We start from the raw sequence: 19,528 nt of genomic DNA on the forward strand, positions 1-19,528 counted from the left end.
TGTCACCCTCTGTGTCAACATGAGATTTAATTTTTAAGTGTCAACACTGAAAGGTTTATACAGATAAAAACATACAATGTCCACAGCCTTCACATCAGTTTGAACCCTCTGCCCTGGGGGCAGGAGGGCCTTACTTAGTACCATGAGCCGCCTTCGGCAAGGGGCTGAGAAGGGCCCTGCCCCTCCCCCACCCAACCTCAGTCTTAGCTTAACCTAGAAGCAAAGTCTCAGCACCTTGGCCTCTTGTTCTGTAGCAAAGACAGATGACAGGAAAGGGCCAAGCTGGGCACGAGTCTTCATTCTGTCTGGGCCTGGTGTACTTGAGGGGGCTGCCCCTACCCTGGGTCCTGACCCGGGTGGAGCTGAGAGGCAGCAGGAAGTAGGTCCGACCCTCCACCCTTGCTGGGTGTTCAGGGGTTCGGTACCAGATGGTGGCTGACACCCTCCTCTCCATGGTTTGTGTGGGGCTCAAGGCAGGAGGGAGCAGAGCAGAGAGGGAGGAGAGGAGGTCATCTGTGTGTGCAAAAGCTGCTGAGGCCACAGGAGCTGCTGGTTCGGCCAGAACTGCGCCTTCACATGCCAGACTCTGAGGGCCTGAGGGCCTGGAGGGAAAGGAGCGCAACCTGAGAACTGAGACCAGAGACCCGGGGGGCCTTCTGTCCTGCACCCCCCACCCCAGGCTCAGCCCTTACCTGAGTCTGATTGTGGCCAGAGCCAGACCCAGAGGTGGTTGTGGCGAACTCCGAGTACCTGTTCCCAGCAACCATGCAGGCCCACTTGTGGTACTCCTCTCTCACCTGTGGGGCACAGGGGCCAGGTCAGGGGAGGACGGGCCCAGCACCCCCCCCCCCCCGCCCCCCAGCAGCCTGGCCTGCGGCCCACCTTCTTGTTAAGTAGGCAGTACAGCACGAAGAGGAAGAAACCCTGCAGGCAGTTGAGGATGCTGAAGATGTAGGACAGCACCCAGCTCTCCGGGTCGAAGAGGAGCAGGCCGAAGACCCAGGTGCAGCCCAACACGAAGAGCTGGGCGATGGCTGTGATAGTCAGCACCCTGCGGGGAGGCGGCCAGTTGCAGCTGGGGGTCCCTCCTCAAACACCCACCCCTTCTGTCAGCCCCCCTCCCTGCCTCTGTCTTCTCACCTGACTTTCTTTAATTTCTTTATGTCAGGGTTGATTTCAGAAAACTTCTGAGTGAGTTTCCAGACAGTAATCACAAAGATGATAGCATTGCCCTGGGGAGGGAGCACAGAATTCAGATTAGGGGGTATCCTTGGAACTCGCAGGGAGAAAGCTGGTACAGGGGCTCCGTGTGGAGCCGAGTGCTTCAGATTTCCACGGGTGTAGGGTGGGGGGAGGTGAGACAGTTACCAAAACGATGAAGGTCACAGGTCCCACAAAGCTCCAGAGGAAGCCACCCTCGAAATTCAACCAGCAGCTGGGCAAGAAGGGAGGGTCTGGTCAGCACCCAGTCAGCCCAGAGTGGAGCCAAGGGCTCCGTGCAACCTCCAAGCCCTGGCCCACCACCTCGCGCTCACAATTTCTCGCGGCCATAGCCCTTGCTGTAGGCGCCTGCCGAGATGCCCACGATGATCAGGGGCACGCCGTAACCAATCAGGCAGAGCCAGAGCTTTCTCAGGCCTTGGCCCTGGAACACGCGCACCACGAGGAAGTAGAGCTCCACGCCCTCGAGGCTCATCCAGCAGAAGGCGGCCAGGAAGCAGTAGTGCAGCAGCACTGCCACCAGGCGGCAGCGCGTCCCCACCTGCGGGGCGAGGGCGGAGGGACGGCGGTGACGTCAGTGGTGGGCGGGACCGGGGCTGGACGCAGAAGCAGTGAGTGGGCGGGACCGTACGCTTCCGCTGGCGGGAGGCCGACCACCCTACCCGGCTGGCAGTAGGCGGAGCTATTCCACTCCAGGCCCTGGCAGGTCTAGCGCCCAGGTGAGAGTGGGGCGCGCCACGGGGCGGGGCCTCACCTCGCCGCCTTCGTTCTCGATGCCTGCCAGGAAGATGGCGGAGCCCACGAAGAGGCAGATGCAGAGGTGCAGGTGCACCGTGGTGCGCGAGCCCTGGATGGGCCGCACCAGCAGAAAGGTGAGGATGCACAGCAGCAGGCAGACCAGCGACAGCGCCAGTCCCACCTTGGTGATCAGGGCCAGCTTCGGGTCCTAGATGCAGGACGGGGCGGGCGGGGCTCCATCAGCACCCTGAGGCCTTCCTGCCCTCCTTGTGGGCCCCACCACCCACACCCACCTGGGACCTGGCCTGCAGGACTGATCAGGTGGCTCAGCTCCCTCCACCTCTACCATCAACATCTGAATCAACCTACTATGTCTCACCCTAAATACCACCACCCCTACACCCATGGGTGCAGCAGGTATCCCCAGTTCCTCTGGATGAGTTCCCCACTACATACCCAGACTGTTCTCCTTAGAAGGTCCCCCGTGTATCCTCAACGGCTGCAACCTTCTTTCCCTACACTGATGAGCCCACCTCTCTGACCCTGGTCTCCATCTCATCTCTTGCCCCTCCCACACCTGGCCGCAACTATGAACTCATCAAAACCCACATTTGTGTCCTTCCTGGGCCTTGGGCCTGGACAGCCAGCCTCCCCTACTCTGCCTGACCACCCAGGTATTCACATGGCCCAGTGTATCTGTGGACCCCTCAGGAGCTTTCAGCGGTATATAACAACTTGATGGGGCTTCCCTGGTGGCTCTGGTAAAGAATCCACCTGCCAATCCACCAGGAAATGCTGATTTGATCTCTAGGTCAGGAAGATCCCCTTGAAGAGGAAATGGCAACCCACTCTAGTATTCTTGCCAGGAGAATCTCATGGATAGAGAAGCCTGGCGTTCTACAGTCTGTGGGGCCATGAAAGAGTTGGACATGACTTAATGACTAACAACTTGTTGGGGGTGGGCCATCAGAGGAGCACTGGCTGAAGCAAGGCCACTCTGTTTAGTTGCTGAGTCACATGGAGGTCTAGGGGTGCCAAGCAAGGGGCTGTGAGGTGCGGTTTAGGGTCATCTGGTCTGTGCAACCATGCGGAACTTCTTGGACCATTCCACTGAGAACCAGCTGCCTGTCTCGCCTAAGCCAACCATGCCACCAGTGGGTTTTTGAGAATGGCCCCCAGTCTGCTCACCTCCACGTCGTAGTGGGCCATGAGGATGGCAAAGCTGCTTAGGTGACTGCACTGGCAGGTGATGCTTCCGTTCCCACTGCCCATCTTCCAGCAGCCCGAGGTGGCCCAGAACCCGTTCCCATTGCTGTCTTTCTTCCAGAAGGCACAGATCAGCTCCTGCCGTGGCTTGAGCTCAGGCTGTTTCTAGGGAGAGGCGGTCATAGAAGTTAGCCTGGAACCTTCTTGTGGGTACTGGGCTTGGGTGGACCCCAAAGAGGGCTGCTTCTCCTTTGACAGTTGTCTACTGAGCACCGACTATGTGTGCCAGGCCAGGGGACCCGGGTGAACTGGGGAGACACAAGTCCCTGTCCTTCTGGGCTGACATTCTAGTGGGGAGACAGACAGGAAATAATACACCTAATAAATAAGTAAACTAGACAGTGTGCTAGCAGGTGCTGAATGTGAAAGAAAAGAGCAAAGGGGAAAGGTGGGGTGTGATTACAGATTGTAATTTAAATAAGCAGGTCCAGGAAGGCCTAGAAGAGTAGGTGACATGTGAACAAGTTGACAGGTAAAGGACTGAATTGTGGAGGAAAGGTGTCCCAGGCAGAGGGCACAGTAAGTGTAAAGGCCCCGAGGCACGTGTAAGGAAGGAGCACGTGGGTGGGGGTGGGGGAAGGAAGGCTGCTGAGGGCCCACGGGCACCTTGGCTATGGGATGAGCAGTGTGGCTGATTCCCCTACCCAGCCCAGGACTCACATGGAGGGTGAAGGCAAAGGAGACGTTGGAGTCGAGTTTCTCAGTGTCCGTGTTGCTCAGAAAGACGGAGCTGACCGCTGAGAGAAGCATGACCTTGGCACCTCGGACAGGACTTTCGTAGGTCTCTTTCAGCTTTTCCAAGTCCAGTTCCAAAGAGGCATTGGCCAGCAATTTTTCCATGTTCCGACTGGAGAGGATCCCCACCATGGAGGGGCCTGGGGGACAGACATGCTGGCTACCTCCTGCTCTGCTTGCTTCTGTGCCCCATCCTTCCTCTTAAGATGTCTAATTCAAGCTCGCCTGTCTGCCGTGATGCCCAGAGTCCCGCCCCAAGGCTCGGCTTCCTGTGCCTGCCTATTCTGAAGCTGTGTTGCTGTTGTTCAGTCCTGCAGTCCTGTCCAACTCTTTGCGACCCCATAGACTGCAGCATGCCAGGCTTCCCTGTCCTTCACCATCTCCCGGAGCTTGCTCAAACTCACGTCCATTGAGTCAAGGATGCCATCCAACCATCTCATTCTCTGTTGCCCCCTTTTCCTCTTTCCCTCAATTTTTCCCATATCCTAGCCATATCCCAGCTTCTTCCTCCCTTTCCCTGGAGTGCCCGCTCCGGATGCCTGCCATTACCCGACTCCCCAGCTGCGGCTGCCACAGCCCAGTCCAGCAGCATCCGTGCGTGGCTCTGGCCCACGGTGACGTTCCCTTTCCCCTGCTCCTGGACCACCAGGGATAGCTCTGAGGAGAGAGGAGGCAGTGATCAGGGGCTCCAGGTGTGGGAGCGGGTCCTGGGGAGCTGGGGTGGGGCAGGACGAGGTCTCACCTGTGCCGTCAAGCGAACGGTAGGTGAAGGAGCCTTTAGATATGGCTTTGGCCAGGGTCCTCAGGATTTGTTCGAGGCCTGAGAGCAGGTGGGTGACTATGACGTGCTTGGAAGACTGATCCAGTGACTCCAGGTCTCCTGAGCTTTTCAACAGGTCATCCACTGACTCGACGAGGTTCTGTGGATGATGAGTGACAGGTCCTGGGTTATTGCACCACAAGGGCTACCTGAAGGACCTTGGTATCTCATCTCCCCTCACCCCAACCCCACAACTGGGATACACACTGGAGAACCACCTGGGTTGCCTGGGGGACAGAACCAGGGGAATCATCAAGACACGGCAGTAGCCAGAAGATGAGTAAGGGGATTGAGCATATGCCTGTGTGCACATGCTATAACAGCAACAGTGCTTAACATTTATCAGGCACTGGCTTTATGTCAGGCCCTGTTCTAAAGTCTGCGGCTTTTCTGGTGGCTCAGTGGTAAGGAACCCACCTGCCAATGCAGGAGATGCAGGTTCAATCCCTGGGTCAGGAAGATTCCCCCAGAGAAGGCCGTGGCTACCCACTCCAGTATTCTTGCCTGGAGAATCCCACAGACAGAGCCTGGCAGGCTACAGCCCATGGGGTCACAAAGAGTGACTGAGCAAGCACGTTCTAAGTCTGCACTGCCCTAAACAGTTGCCCTGAGCCCCAGATGTCACTTGAAATATGACTCCATGTTGAAATGATAATAGTTTTCATCTATGGGGTTAAATGCAATTTTCACATTAATTTCACTTGTTTACTTTTTTTTAAAAAATAATCTATTTTTTAATTGAAGGATAATTGCTTTACAGATTTTTGTTGTTTTCTATCAAACCTCAATATGAATCAGCCATAGGTATACATATATCCCCTCCCTTTTGAACCTCCCTATCTCCCTACACATCCCACCCCTCTAGGTTGATACAGAGACCTTGTTTGAGTTTCTCTATGTCTGCTTCTCCATTGCTGCCCTACCATTTTTCTAGATTCTATATGTTAGTATACGATATGTATCTTTCTCTTTCTGACTTACTTTATTCTGTACAATAGGCTCTAGTTTCATCCATCTCATTAGAACTGACTCAAATGCACTCCTTTTTATGGCTGAGTAATATTCCATTGTGTATATGTACCACACTTATCTATTCTTCTGTCGATGGACATCTAGGTTGCTTCCATGTTCCAGCTATTGTAAATAGTGTTGCAATGAACAATGGGGTACATGTGTCGAAATTTTTCAGTTTTGGTTTCCTCAGGGTATATGTCTAGGGGTGGAATTGGTGGGTCATAGGGTGGTTTTATTCCTAGTTTTTTTTTTTTTATTCCTAATTTTTTAAGGAATCTCCATACCATCTTCCATAGTGGCTGTATCAATTTACATTCCCACCAACAGTTCAGAGCGTTCCCTTTTCTCCACACCCTCTCCAACATTTATACTTCTACTCTTTAAATTTATTCTTTAGCTTTGTATTTTAAAAATGCAGCTACTGGAAAAATTCAAATGACATAAAGGGCTCACATATTTCCCTTTTAAAAAATTTATTACTATAATCTTTTTAGAGGCTCAATATTTCTACCAGGCCAAGCACATATGACATATAGTATTTATATTGTATGCCAGGCACTTTTCTTTGAGCCTCACTCATATTAGTTCATTTAAACCTTTTCCCCAAGTGGATGAAGCAGGTACAATTTTTTTTTTTTTTTGAAGCAGGTACAATTTATGAAGTGAGGCAACTGAGGCTCAGAGAGGGGGAGTCACTTGCCTGAGGTCACACAGCAAGAACTGGCAGTGGGTGGGATGAGGGGTATTTGAACTCTGTGGCCTTGCTCCAAAGGTGAATTCTCAACTGCTCCATTCCATTGACATTATAGTCCTCTCAAATGTGTGTGTGTGTGTGTGTGTGTGTGTGTGTGTGTGGTGTGTATGGACTTCCCTTGGTGGCTCAGTGGTAAAGAATCCACCTGCCAATGCAGAAGATGCAGCTTGGGTCAGGAAGATCCCCTGGAGGAGGAAATGGCAACCCACTCCAGTCTTCTTGCCTGGAGAGTTCCAGGGACAGAGGAGCCTAGAGGGGTATAGTCCCTGGGGTCGAAAAGAACTAAACAATAGCAATCTGTGAATTTTGTGTACAGATGTATGCGTTCGACCAGAGGCCCCTGCTCGGGCATCTCCACTCACACTGAAACCCGCCAGCCACCCTACACTGTCCTGCCTTTACCTGCATGGATGTCTTGGCCATGGCTGGTTTGAAGTCTCTGCTCATTTTCTGGACTCTTTCGAAGAAGGCAGAGAGGCTCTGGAGAGAGGGGAGAGGTGGGGAAGTCAGAGAGCTTCATCCTGGGTGGGGGAGCTTTGGGAAAAATGAGTGATCAGGGTGAGCTGGCTGGAGGGATTTCCTGCCGCTAGTCCCTGCTGGGGCCTCTCACCTGGCTCTTGATTCCAGGGGGAGCAGTCCAGGCAGGGAAGGTGATCTCTGCGGGGGACGGGACAGCAGTTCATTAGCTGTGACAGTGTCTGTTTGCTGTGGGCGGGTCTTAGATCAGGGCAGGACAGTTACCTTTGCAGATGGTGGTCATTTGCTTATCCCGGATTCCAGGTTTGGGCACCCAGCCTTGGCGGCAGTGGCACGTGTATGAACCCACAGTGTTGACGCAGACGGTGGAGTTGTCACACTGATGCTTCCCGGAGCTGCACTCGTCCACATCTGGGGACACAAAGAAGGGAGTCAGGCTCTGCCTCAGCCCTGTGAGGGCCCTGTCCTCCTTGTGCCCCCTCTTTTTTCCCATATTAGTTCCCCAGGAGGTGACGCCACCCAGTGTCCGCACATCCTCGAGTGGTGGACACTGAGGTTATTTATGGGAAGTGTGCAGAATTCTGACACACAGCAGATGAGCCCCGCACAGATAGGCAAGTTGTGAAAATACTGAAGTATCTGTTCTAGTCATTAGAAAATACCCGGATGCTGGGCAAGAGGAGGAGGGGACGAAAGAGGATGAGATGGTTGGATATCACCGACTCAATGGACATGAGTTTGAGCAAAAGCAGGTGATAGTGAAGGACAGAGAAGCCTGATGTGCTGCAGTCCATGAGTTGGCAAAGAGTCCGACAGGACTAAGCAACTGAACAACAATTAGTTGCTGCCTCAAGTCCCTGGGAGCCTTCCCCTTGGTACCCCAGCTCCTTCTCCAGGACCCCCCAGATCTCACATTTAGCCTCAAAAGAATTAATGCCTGGCATAGCAAGACACCTCCAGCATTCATTCTGTTTGGTTTGTGTGGATGCCACTGAATATGTGGTCGGATGTTTTGAGTGTGGGTCTCTAAGAGTGTGGGCTTCCCAGGTGGCTCAGTGGTAGAGACTCTGTCTGCCAATGCAGGAGCCTCAGGAGATACGGGTTTAATCCCTGGGTAGGGAAGATCCTCTGGAAGAGCAAATGCTAACCCACTCCAGTATTCTTGCTGGGATAATGCCATGGACCATGGTCCATGGGGTTGCAAAGAATTGGACAAGACGACTTGAGCATGCATGCACACTCCAAGAGTGTAGCATCTGAGCTCCGAACCTTCACAGACGGTGTTGTCTGGGCCATTGGGGGACCCAGCAATAGGCTTCCAGCCAGGGCGGCAGCGGCACTCATAGCTGCCCACGAGGTTGAGGCAGTGGGTGGAGCTGTGGCATGGCTTTTTCTCCGAGGTGCACTCATTCACATCTGAGGACAAAGCCAGAGGGTCAGCGCCACCCCTACTTCTACTTCTCACTGTACCCACTTTTCACTGCCAGGTACCAAGGACCCCTCTGTGATTGCACGTGCCATCATCACCTGGTGACCCTCAACTTAACTCTTAAAAAAACACCTGTAAGATGGGCGTGGTAGGGGCCATGGTCCTCAATTTATAGGCAGAAAAACTAGGAGTCACAGGGCTGGACTTCCTGACCAAGGATTCTTGCCTGCTCCCACTGGGTCCCTGGACCAAGGTTCCCCTTCTAGGAACCGGAAGTGAGAGCTTCCTCTGCTCGAATGTGGCAGATGAGGAAGGGGTGAGGCCTGGGAGATGTTCACAGAGCCAAGTTTGGGGCCTGAAGTCTCTGCTGTCTCCCTGGGCTGTGGTGGGACCGTGCGGGGAGGCGATCCTGAGGCAGGGCCCCGGCAGACCCTTGTCATCACAGGACCCTGAGTCTCTTCTCTCTCCTGCTCGGGCTCCGGGAACCACCTCGGCTCCTTCCCCAGCTCCGGGCCCGCCTCACCCTTTCTTCCTGGGGTTTCTACCTGTGCAATTCCTCGGGTCCTTTGGGTTGAACTCCAAGCCGGGTGGGCACTGGCAGGTGTAACTGCCCTGGGCATTGATGCAGATGCTGCGGCCTTTACAGACTTTGGGTCTGTGCTGACATTCGTCCACGTCTGCAAGGGGAAGGAGAGCGTGATGGATACCTGTGGCTGTGGACAGCCTTCGGGCCTGGAGTTTGGCCACATTTTCTGCTATAGAAGCATCCAGAAGGGCCCGCTCTCTCTTCCTCAGTGAGCGGGGGCCCTTCCTCATTCACATGGAGGCATCCTATGGTGAGCATGGTGGCCCCGATGTTCTGTTGTCCAGATGTGGCCAGAAGTGGCCCAAGTCCTCCCCGTCTGCCAGCTCTGGCTCCCTCAGCCTCCCTGGAAAGCTCCCAGCTGGGGTGGGGACATCACAGCTGCCTGTGTCCCAGTCTGAGGATTTGGACGAAGGACTGGGTGGGCCTTCCTGGAAGCTGAGCACAGCTGTGTTCCCTGAGCAGGGCCCATCTTGGCTCCCAGTGATGCACTTTGTCCTGACTCCCCCAGGGCGAATGCTGCTAGCTGAGTACTCCTTGGATCCTGGTGACCTTGGCAGGACAGCGCTCTCCCGTCCACACTAACTCTGAGACTCCAGCTCCATGAAGATGGACCAAGATCCACCCCTGAGTCAGGCAACTCAAGGACAATGTTTTTGGGGCAGTGGGCACCAGGCTGTGCTGGACAGTGGGCTGACATCTGGCCGGGCAGCCTTGGGGGTCTGAAGGTGCCTTTTTCTGATTCCCATGAAGGCTTCCCCCAGATAGGCAGGAAGTGGTGAAAATCCATATCTGAGCAAAGTTCACAATGAGCAAAGGCTGTGTGGCTGGAGCATGGAGCAGGTGCTCATGGGTGAAGGGTCGCAGGTGTTTCTGCCATCTTGGCACTTGGCCTCCCACCAGAGACGTAGACCTGTGCAGCCTGCTGGGTGGGACTCAGCCTCCACCTTCTGTCCCCACGTGGTCTGGGTCACTGTGGGGCCTGCACTGGTCTCCTCAGTAAAGGGTCAGGCCAGGGGCAGTGGTCTTCAACGACGTCTTGTCATCTGGTCCAGATGGAAGCCTCTTTGTTCAACTGACTCTTCCAGTGGGTTGGGGGTTGATGTCACCCTGGGACACCCCTGACACAACATCCTCCCAGGCCTCGGTCATCAGAGCTGCCTCAGGTCTGTGAACTGGAATTACTGGGGAGGGTCAGGGTGGAGCCTTGGGTGGGGTGGGGAAATAGATGGAGGCTGAGAAGCTGAGATGTGGGGTCAGAGTGACAGAAGGCATCTTCTCCAGGCAGGTTGCTGGGCCAGGGGCATGGTCAGCCAGGGACAGTGGACTGTTCCTTGAATCTCCCTCCTCCAGCATTTCTAGACAGGTCCCCAGAGTCCACCATGACCCAGGGTGTCAGAGGGCCCCAGGTGGGGCAGGTCTCCTCCCAGCAGTCATTAACAATGGCAAAGAGGACAGGTATTGTTCCAGGACACACGGTGCTGAGTATCTTGAATGTCACCCCTCCTTTGTTTTATGCAAATAAGATGCTACATGACAGTGGGATGCTCTGAACGTTCAGAAGAGACCCTCTGCAGAGGTTCTGAGCCTTGGGGTTCACAGAGGGTTGGGAGATGAGGTGGATACACAGGATCGCCCTCTGATGCCTGGAGAAAGTAGGAGGAGGAACCCAGGAAGCAGCCCAGGTCTGCCCATAGCAGACCCCACGGCCTGGACATAGATGGACATGTGCTCAGGTGTAGCAAAGGCTGGAACGCTGAAATGGGGGTGCACAAACAATCCAGCTGAGCCTGTCAGAGAGCTAGGTCTTCAGGCAGCAGGCTTTAGTCCCAATCAGTAGGCTGCTCTCTGCCTGGCACCCTCCCTGAGGCCCTTGGAGGTCCCCTTCCCAACTCACTCTTGTTCATGCATGTCTCTAGAGGAACTCACAACACTGGGTGGGCGGCACACCCAATCCAGGCATACTGAGTGGGGTCCATGACCACCATGTACTGTTGTGCAGGTTGATCACTGCACAAGGGTATCCAGCCAAGAAGGTAAGTGAAAACCAGCTCACACTCCATTCCGCAAACACACGGCTCAGTGAGATGACAGGGAGCTTTTCCCTATTCCACATGAAGGCTCTGGCCAGGCCACATGCTTCCAGCACAACATTCACCCACAGAGGACCCTGTGAACCAGCAGAGACCCCACAGATGCAGGTCCCCTCTTGCCTCCCACTGGGGAGGCTCTGCCGCCCTCTTCTGCAGGGCAGGAGGGAAGGGGCTGGGACCAAGGTTGCAGGCTCTTTGTGCAGCAGTGTGGGTCAAAGGACCCTTCTCAGAGTCCTCTGGATGCTGGGCCCAGCCCCCTTCTCACCTCTCACCTTCACTCTCCTCCCCTCCCCATCCTCTGTATTCAGGTCTAACCATCTCCATGGAGCCCTCTCTGGAGTCCTGTCTGCCCACTGCTGGTCTCCCCTGCCCCTTCCCCTATCTTCTCCCACTGGAAAGGGGGCAAAGCCTGGTGATGTGTGGAGGCCAGGCTCCTCCTGGGCCCCTGGTGAGGGAGTGGACAGACAGGAAAGCTGCTCCTGAGCACCCACCCTGGGGCACAGGCCCCAGGGATGGCCATCCTGGAGAGGGTGTGTTAGATCATGACGACCATAATTTAAAACGCCAACAGCCATCAGTGTTTTGTGCTTTGTTATTCTTATTATTTATACCCCAGCAATTCTATGAGGTAAGCACCACTGTCAGCCGCTTTTACAGATGGGTAAACTGAGGGACAGGGCAGTGAAGTAACTTATCCAAGATCACACAGTTAGTAAAAGGCAAAGCTACTTTTGTTTTTATCTGTAAAAGACACTCTTTTTTGTTTGTTTGTTTAAAGCATAAACTCACAATTGTATTATCACATCTCACATGTTAATGTTTTGTGGTTTTTTTTGGCTGAACTGTGCAACATGTGGGATCTTAGTTCCTTGACCAAGGATTGAACCCATATCCCATAAATTGCAAGGTGGATTCTTAACCACTGGACCACCAGGGAAGTCCCAAACAGTGATTTCTGAATCAGTATCCTGGCTAGTGTCACACACAGAGCTATCAGGGGGCAAAGCCAGGACTTGGGTCCCTGGTTCATCATGCCACCCTGCCTCTCTGTGTAAAAGGCACAGGCATATACACCTGTCCCAACTCAGACCTGGGTGCCACACCTGTAACCAGGATGCTGCAGGCAGGACTCAGCATTCGGGTGGCCCCAAACCTCAAGAACAGAGAGGTGGGAGATGCAGGGTCATTCTTACCTTGACACGTGTTCTCACTCTCATTCTGGAATGTTGTTACCCCAGAAGTAGGCTCATATCCTGGGCTGCATGTGCAATAGTATCCCCCTTCTGTGTTCTGGCAGTCTGCTGAACTTCCACAGTACACTGGTGAGGGTGGCCCACACTCATTGATGTCTGGAACACAACAGGACAAAGGGTCACCTCCCAAAGGCTTGAGTTTGGTCAGTGCAGAGCTCCCCAACCCCTACCTGACTCCCCAGCTTTGGGCCTGAAGCTTAATCAGTATCTTTTTAGGAAGAATTAGACTCTCAGGCCATACTGCTGAGACTGGGCTGTGGCTGGAGCAAGCCATTCCTGAAGCTTGTGCAATCAGCTCTGTTCTTCTTGGCCCTCTGGCTGCCACCCCAGATTTAGACACAGTGGGAAGTGCTGAACTGGGGTGTGAGTAGAAGCCCTGTGTCCCCCTCCTCACTCCTGAAAGGACAAACTGAGGCACAGACTCCAGACTCCTGGAGACCCAGCTGCCCTCTCTCCAGGAAGCCATGTTTATTCATGTCTTATCTCTCCATCTTCAAATCTTTTCCTTTCTCTTTTTTTCTGTCCTTGATGACGGACCTGAGGACAAAGGCTGAGGCCCCCAACCAACACCCATGTCCCCCAGAAACACTGGACTCGACCCCACAATCTCTGCATGTCACACCGTCACCCCCAAGCCACTGTACCGTCACAACTCTCCAAGGGGTCGGTGAAGATCTCCCCAGAAGAGGAAGTGAATCCTGGAGCGCAGCGGCAGGCACTGCCATTGACACATGAGGACTTCGGAGGGCACCGCAGAGCACAGGCTGTGGGGATGGAGGCCTTGGTCAGAAGGTGAGGGCTGAGCCAGGGGCTGGGAAGGGGGGCAGGATCAACTCCAGGAGACGGGGAGCTGGGGAGGCGTGACCCTGTAACCTGTTTGTCTTTTGCTTGGGCTGAGGGATGTGGGCGGAAGTCTAGGGCCCCTTCCCCAGGCTCCAGCTGTGGACCAAGCTGCTCCCAGCAGACTCACCCTTGTTGTTCTGGGATCCAACTTCCGACAGAGTCAGCAAGAAGCACAGCACTGGAACAGAGAGGGCGGGGCGTCAGAGGGGTCACGGAGCAGGGACGGGCAGATGCAGTCCTCAGAGTAATGCAAACGAGGAAGAGGGAGCTCTCGGCCCCTCCCAGGCTTGGGCTCTGTCTCTCTCCGTTGCCCAAGGAGAAAGTGGGTACATGGCATCTGCCTGCGAATGAACACCCAAGGCCAGGGGATCTGCCACCTGTCACCTGGAGGTGGGTTTCAGGAGGGATGGCAGGCTTCCCTGGTGGCTCAGTGATAAAGAACCCACTTGCCATCGCCGGAGACACGGGTTCAATCCCTGGTCAGGAAAGAACTCATATGCCACGGAGCAACTCAGCCCATGTGCCACAACTATGGAAGTCCGAGGACCCTAGAGCCTGTGCTCCACAGCGAGAAGCCGCCACAATGAGAAGCCCACAAACCACAGCTAGAGAGTGGTTCCCGTGAGCCACCACTGGAGAAAGCCTGTGCCCAGCAATGCAGACTATGCACAGCCAAACAAAGACAGAAACTGAGGGATGAGTGAGAACTCCAAGCTCCGAGGGGGTCCCAGCTCCCGTGGATCTGTGTGGGCAGCAGCTCAGTGAACAGACGAGCCAGGCGGCCCCAGGCCTCATCCTGGACTGTGGTCAGGCGACCTCATCTCTCGGAGCCTCAGCTTCCCCTTCTGTGGAGTGGGGATGATGACAGGACCCATTTCCTAGAGTATTGTGAGAAGCCTGCAAATATCTCAGTGTACTGTCATCAACGTTTCTTTTCTTTTTTCTAAGTTACATTGGAGTGCAGTTGATTTATAGTGTTGGGTTAATTTCAGGTGAAGAGCAAAGTGATTCAGTTATATATATACATATTGCATTCTTTTTCAGATTCTTTTCCCATAGAGGTTATCACAGAATGTTGAGTAGAGGTCCCTGTGTCACATTTCTTTATGTAAGGAGGGGGTTGGATCAGGTAGTTTTCTCAGATTCCACCCCCAACCCTGAATCTAAGATCCTCCAGCTCCCACACCCTTCCTCAGGGACACAGGTTCATGCACCCCACACCCATATCTGTCAGTCCTGACGGCTGTCTTGGGAGCCAGTGGTGACATTTCACCTTGGGCTCCCCCTGCCCCCACTCCAGTGCACCAGAAGATGCTGTGGGTTCACACTGGGGGTGTTGCTGGAAGGGGGGTCCTCTCTGGCTATACTTACCACCTAGGGGCACCCCACTCTCAGGGCCTCTTCAAGTCATCAGGGCCTTTAGAGATGGGGATCTCCTTACAATTCACCAAAGAGAGACAGACAAGAAGACATGGAGAGAAAATAGAGAAGAGAGAGGGGGAGAAAGAGAGAGATGGAGACAGACGAGGACAGACAGATGGAGAGAAACAGAAAGGCAGAAGTTAAGGCAGTGATAGAGATGGTCAATCCTAAAGGAAGTCAACCTTGCATACTCATTGGAGGGACTGAAGCTTAAGCTCCAGTACTTTGGCCACTTGAGGGGAAGAACCGACTCATCGGAAGACTCTGATGCTGGGAAAGATGGAGTGCAGGAGAAGGGGGTGACAGAGGATGAGATGGTTAGATAGCATCACCAACTCAATGAACATAAATCTGAGCAAACTCCGGGAGACTGTGGAGGACAGAGGAGCCTGGCATGCTACAGTCCATGGGGTCGCAAAGCGTGGGACATGACAGTGACTGTGCAACAAGAGAGAGATGGACAGAGAAATAGGGAACTCAGAAACAGAGAAACAGATTGGGCAAAGAAACACAGAGATGTGGAGATTGAGAGGGAGATAGGAAAACAATTAGGAGGGAGGGGTGGAAACAAAGGGAAAGGGAGGGAGGGAGGAGGACAGTTCAGCCGCAGGGGGAAGCACGGAGGGCTTGGGCACCCAAGGCAGTCCCTGCCCACCTGGGAATGCTGTGGAGGCAGCACAGACCCCAACAATCCAAGGAGACCCAAAAGGGGGCAGTGGGCGGAGGGATGGGGGCAGGAGGAAGGGCAGGCATGAGTCACTTCCTGGGCCAAGGGAAAGGATGACTCACAACTCGTTGCCCCTGGAGGGAGCTTCCAGGGGAATTCTGGGGTCTGTCATTGTGAGCTTGAAGGGCTGAGAGGGGGCCAGCAGACCGGAGGGTCCCCTGGCCACTCAGTCTCTAGGTCCAAACTCGATACCCCTCAGGTTGGCGGGGGGCATAGAATCCCTCCCAGAAGCCCTCTCAGCAAGGGTAAGCTGAGGTTGGAATGCCCTTCCCCTTCCTCGTTTGAGGATTTCTCTCGTCCTCCTCTGTGGTCACAGGGCTTGGCTAGCTCCCCCCTGCGCTGGGACTCAGTTCCTCTTTGCAGGACAGACCCAAAATTACTGCCACCTGCCCCCCCCACCCCCCACCCCCACCGCAGCAGGATGCAGCCTGGGCTGATTCGTCCCCATTTCCCAACTTCCTGCTCATGGCTGCCCAGTTTGTGTTCATTCTGCAGATGGACAGATTGAGGCCTGGAGCCCAGAAAAGGCTCAGGAAGAATCTGGTGAACAGAGGAGCTTGGGAAAGGTGGAACTGGGGCTTCGCCGGTGATAAAGAATACACCTGCCAGTGCAGGAGACGTGGTTTTGATCCCCGATCTGGGAAGATCCCACATGGTGAGCGGCAACTAAATGCGCCACAACTATGGAGCTTGTGCTCTAGAGCCCGGAGGTAAAACTACTGAGGCCGCGTGCCTCTAAGAGCAGCCACGATGAGAAGCCCGTGCACCGCAACGAGAGAGCAGCCCTGGCTGACAGCAACTAGAGAAAAGTCCTCGCAGCAGTGAGGACCCAGCAAAGCCAAAAATAAATAAAAGACAACAAGTGACAACTCTCAAAAAAAAAAAAGAAAAGGTGGAATGGGGTCAAGTTTCCCAAACCCTGCAGGGGGGGTGGGACGGCTCTTCTGAGCCCCGTGCCCTCCACCCGGGTGGGGTTGGGCTCTGCTCCCCCACCACAGAGGCTCCCAGGCCAGGATTTCTCCATCTGAGTCCTTGGAAGTCACCCAAACAGGAGCTGGAGAGGAGCTGCTGGTCATCTGCGCCCAGTCCCATCTGGTTTGCATTCCCCCTGCCGAGCCCGGAGCAGCTAGATTCCTGGGGTGGGGGCAGGGCAGGCATCCTCTCTTTGCTCCTCCTCCTCAGACCCTCCAGTCTACCCCGAGACCCACCAGTGAAATAATAATAATGTGCGTCGCTTCAGTTGTGTCTGACTCTTTTTGACCCTTACGGACTGTCGCCCACCGGGCTCCTCTGTCCATGGGATTCTTCAGGCAACTGCAGTGGGTTGCCATGCCCTCCTGCAGGGAACCTTCCCGACCCAGGGATCTAACCCACGTCTCCTGCATTGCAGGTGGATTTTTTTACTGCTGAGCCAATAAAAATATTGTTTACTTAATTCTTCCTTAGTTTATAGTTTGCTTTGGAACAGTTTGCTTTGGAACTCAACACAGCCCAATAAGGTGAAGACCAGCCTTACCCCATTTTACAGATGTGCAAAGTGAGGCTCAGAGGGAGTGAGATTCAGCTCCGGTGACACACTGCTTCCCCCTCCATCAGGTGTGCCCCACACAGGCTCCTCTTTCTAGCTTCCCCGCCCAGAAGCCACTGAGCTCATGCCTGCCAACCTGGGCCAGCACGGGGAATCCCATCCCAGGGCGACCTGGGAAGCCCTGGTTGGTACCCCAAGCACCATTTCTTCATTCTCTTTGTTGCTTGGTTGCTTAGGCAACCAGCTGCCCAGATAACCGTTAGAGCCACCCTGGGTGGGGCGGGAAGGGAGGCTCTGGGGAAGTCACAGCAAAAGTTCAAACCTGCCTCCGGTGCCGGTAAAATCTTTTCCACCCACCTGCAGCTGAGTTCCAGCTGGGTCCAGGGGAGCAAGACTGAGGGTCTCTGGGGCTGATTTTGCCACTAAGACAGTGCGGGACATGTTGGGGGTACCCCCGCCTGGCAGTGCAGAGGTCCCGCCCCCCCCGCCCCGCCTTCCAGCCCCCCAGCATCTCCCGACAACCTGTGTTAAGAGCCGACACCTGTGTGTGTCTGTGTGTGTGTGAGAGAGAGACACAGAGGGTCTCAGCACTCCCTTTTTGCCCCTCCTCCTTCCTCAAACCTGTCTCCCACTTTGGGAGCAGTTCAGAGAGCTCAGAGATTTCTCTGGGAGACGGGGACAGGCGCTAGAAAGTGCCGGGGGATCCCGCCACGGTGTGGGGGTGCCTGGCCCCTGGCCCCCTCAGCACCCGCCCCCATGCCCGGCCATGTGGCTCCCTTCAAGGCTGGCCCCAGAGCTGCCAGCTGCACCTCGCATTTCCCCAGGGAAAAGAGGGCGCCGGGGCACCGCACGGTGCTGCCCGGGGGTCCCCGGCCGCTTGCCCCCACCCCTCAGGGCCCCAGAGGGCTCACCGTGAAAGAGAAGAAAGGGGCCACTGTGGGGGCCTCCCATGGTCCGAGCTGCCGCGGGATAAGCAGACGATGGGGCAGGGCTGTTTCTGTCGCCGAGCTGGGCAGCTGTGCAAGCTTTCCCAAGGCCCGCCTGGCCTTTATAAAGGGGGGCGGGGGGGAGCAGCCGCGGGCCCAGGGCCCTCCCCGGAACTGGCGGGGCAGCTGGAAGCCAACAGGAAAGTGGAGCGAAAACACAGACCCAGGGGCGCCGCGCACACACACTACGGTACAACCTGCCCTCTGAGTGTCTGCTCTGTCTGGCCCCCAGAGAAAGCGGCTGGCGGATCCCAGGGGCTAGGGGGAGCAGGAGGAGTCTTGCCAGGACCTGCTAGTCTTGTCTGGCCGGAGGCATGTAGGCTGGGGAGGGGCCGCGCTCAGAAATAGCTCGGGGCTCCCACGTTGCGGGGACGACCCTGTGTTGGCTGCCTGGTCTTGCTGACTCTCCAGCGTCAGTTTGCGCGCTAACAGGAACTTCCTCCTTTGTTTTGCAGATGAGGAAACTGAGGCCCGGAGAGGCCAGAGTCTACAGGAGAGCTGTGCGGGGGTGGGGCACAAAGGGGCCCTTCTTGGAAGCCAGGCTGGCGCCGAGAAAGCAGAACTGCGGGGCCCCGCGGCTGTCGAGGTCCGAGGTTGGGGAGCTGGCCTTTTCTGGACCAGCGTTTCACCTGGTGGGAAACATATTTCAGGGGTTCATGGACACTGCCTTAATCAACAGAGAAATCACATAATAGGAGAGTTGTTTCCTTTTCTAATTAGACATGTGACTGACTTGTCTCTGAAACCATCTCATCATTTAAAACAAACAAACAGACACACTATTATTTGTAAAACACTTAATCTGAGCCAGGCCAGATTCACCTAGAGAAAGTGAAAAAGAGTGTTAGCCGCTCAGTTGTGTAGCTATAGCCTGCATGAAATTCTCCAGGCAAGAATACTGGAGTGTCCATTCCTTTCTCCGGGGGATCTTCCCAACCCAGGGATTAAACCCAGGTCTCCTGCATTGCAGGAAGGTTCTTTACTGTCTGAGTCATCATGGAAGCCCTCTAGTAGATTCAACTAGAGTAATCTATTTTAATTCACTGACTCCTCAAAATTCCTTTGAGGCAGGTGTTGCTATGATTCCCATTTTGCAGAAGGGGAAAGTTGAGGCACAGTTCACAAGTGGCTAAACGGAGATCCACAGGCAGGCAGCAGGGTCCCCAAGTCTCTGCAAGGAACCCAAGGTCCAGCAGAAAGTCTCAGCTGGGTGCTAATGTGTCTTTAACACCATGGTAGCCCTGAAGTTTTTCCAGGTAGAATTCATAGCTTTATGTTCCTTGTGTTATTATGTATTTGTTAAGCTTACAGACTATCTGAGGCAATGAGAAGGGTTTTTCAATTAGGACATCAAAATAAAGATTCTTTTAAAGGAATGGATTCAAGAATGCAACAGCATAGACAATTAAATAAAACATTAAGTACATAATAGTCTAAAGGGGGGAGGATTGTGGTCATGGAAAAAAAAGGTTACCCTAGGCCAAAGACAGACAAACATTATCCCAAGGGTGGTGGAGCACCCCCAGTTGTAAAATTAACCCCTTCCTGCCCTTGCTGTCATTTTGATCTGGATAGGGCATGGGAAGGGGGCCCCATCAGGGAAACTGGGGCCTCTCTGGGCCTGTTTCCTCAGGGGGAG

The 19,528-nt window shown here is 54.6% G+C and overlaps 1 protein-coding gene and 1 long non-coding RNA gene across 5 annotated transcripts; one reads left to right on the plus strand and one right to left on the minus strand.

Moving 5' to 3' along the window:
- Positions 1-10: 10 nt before the first annotated feature.
- Positions 11-17,959, minus strand: ADGRE5 (adhesion G protein-coupled receptor E5). 4 transcript variants are annotated; one of them, XM_020916606.2, is made up of 20 exons: positions 17,815-17,959; positions 13,354-13,404; positions 13,028-13,147; positions 12,324-12,479; positions 9,000-9,131; positions 8,295-8,441; positions 7,290-7,436; positions 7,159-7,205; positions 6,951-7,028; positions 4,703-4,880; positions 4,510-4,617; positions 3,886-4,100; positions 3,148-3,330; positions 1,976-2,167; positions 1,536-1,762; positions 1,369-1,435; positions 1,141-1,232; positions 883-1,051; positions 693-797; positions 11-602 (listed from the first exon to the last, which is right to left on the minus strand). In XM_020916606.2, the coding sequence occupies exons 1-20, from the start codon at positions 17,852-17,854 to the stop codon at positions 573-575; spliced, it is 2,484 nt and encodes an 827-aa protein (XP_020772265.2). In that variant the 5' UTR covers positions 17,855-17,959; the 3' UTR covers positions 11-572. The 4 variants fall into 4 exon arrangements, with proteins under 4 accessions (XP_020772265.2, XP_070319099.1, XP_070319100.1 ...); XM_070462998.1 differs by lacking the exon at positions 9,000-9,131; XM_070462999.1 differs by lacking the exon at positions 8,295-8,441 and having other exon boundaries at positions 17,815-17,958.
- Positions 17,960-17,997: 38 nt separating this feature from the next.
- Positions 17,998-18,634, plus strand: LOC139033594 (uncharacterized). The gene is made up of 2 exons (XR_011486133.1): positions 17,998-18,079; positions 18,345-18,634. It is a non-coding gene; the product is annotated as an uncharacterized lncRNA (long non-coding RNA).
- The last annotated feature ends 894 nt before the right edge of the window (positions 18,635-19,528 follow it).

Source organism: Odocoileus virginianus, chromosome 3 (genome assembly GCF_023699985.2).
Source record: "Odocoileus virginianus isolate 20LAN1187 ecotype Illinois chromosome 3, Ovbor_1.2, whole genome shotgun sequence".
In the NCBI taxonomy this organism is placed as follows: Eukaryota; Metazoa; Chordata; class Mammalia; order Artiodactyla; family Cervidae; genus Odocoileus; species Odocoileus virginianus.

What these genes read in the sequence shown, in the direction of transcription:
- ADGRE5 (XM_020916606.2), bottom strand. Translation starts at nt 17,854, where the DNA reads ATGGGAGGCCCCCACAGTGGCCCCTTTCTTCTCTTTCACG. An exon ending in CCTTTGCCTTCACCCTCCAT is followed by an intron (nt 3,331 to 3,885) that starts GTGAGTCCTGGG and finishes GCCTCTCCCTAG; the next exon opens with AAACAGCCTGAGCTCAAGCC. An exon ending in CTGGCCACAATCAGACTCAG is followed by an intron (nt 603 to 692) that starts GTAAGGGCTGAG and finishes CTTTCCCTCCAG; the next exon opens with GCCCTCAGGCCCTCAGAGTC.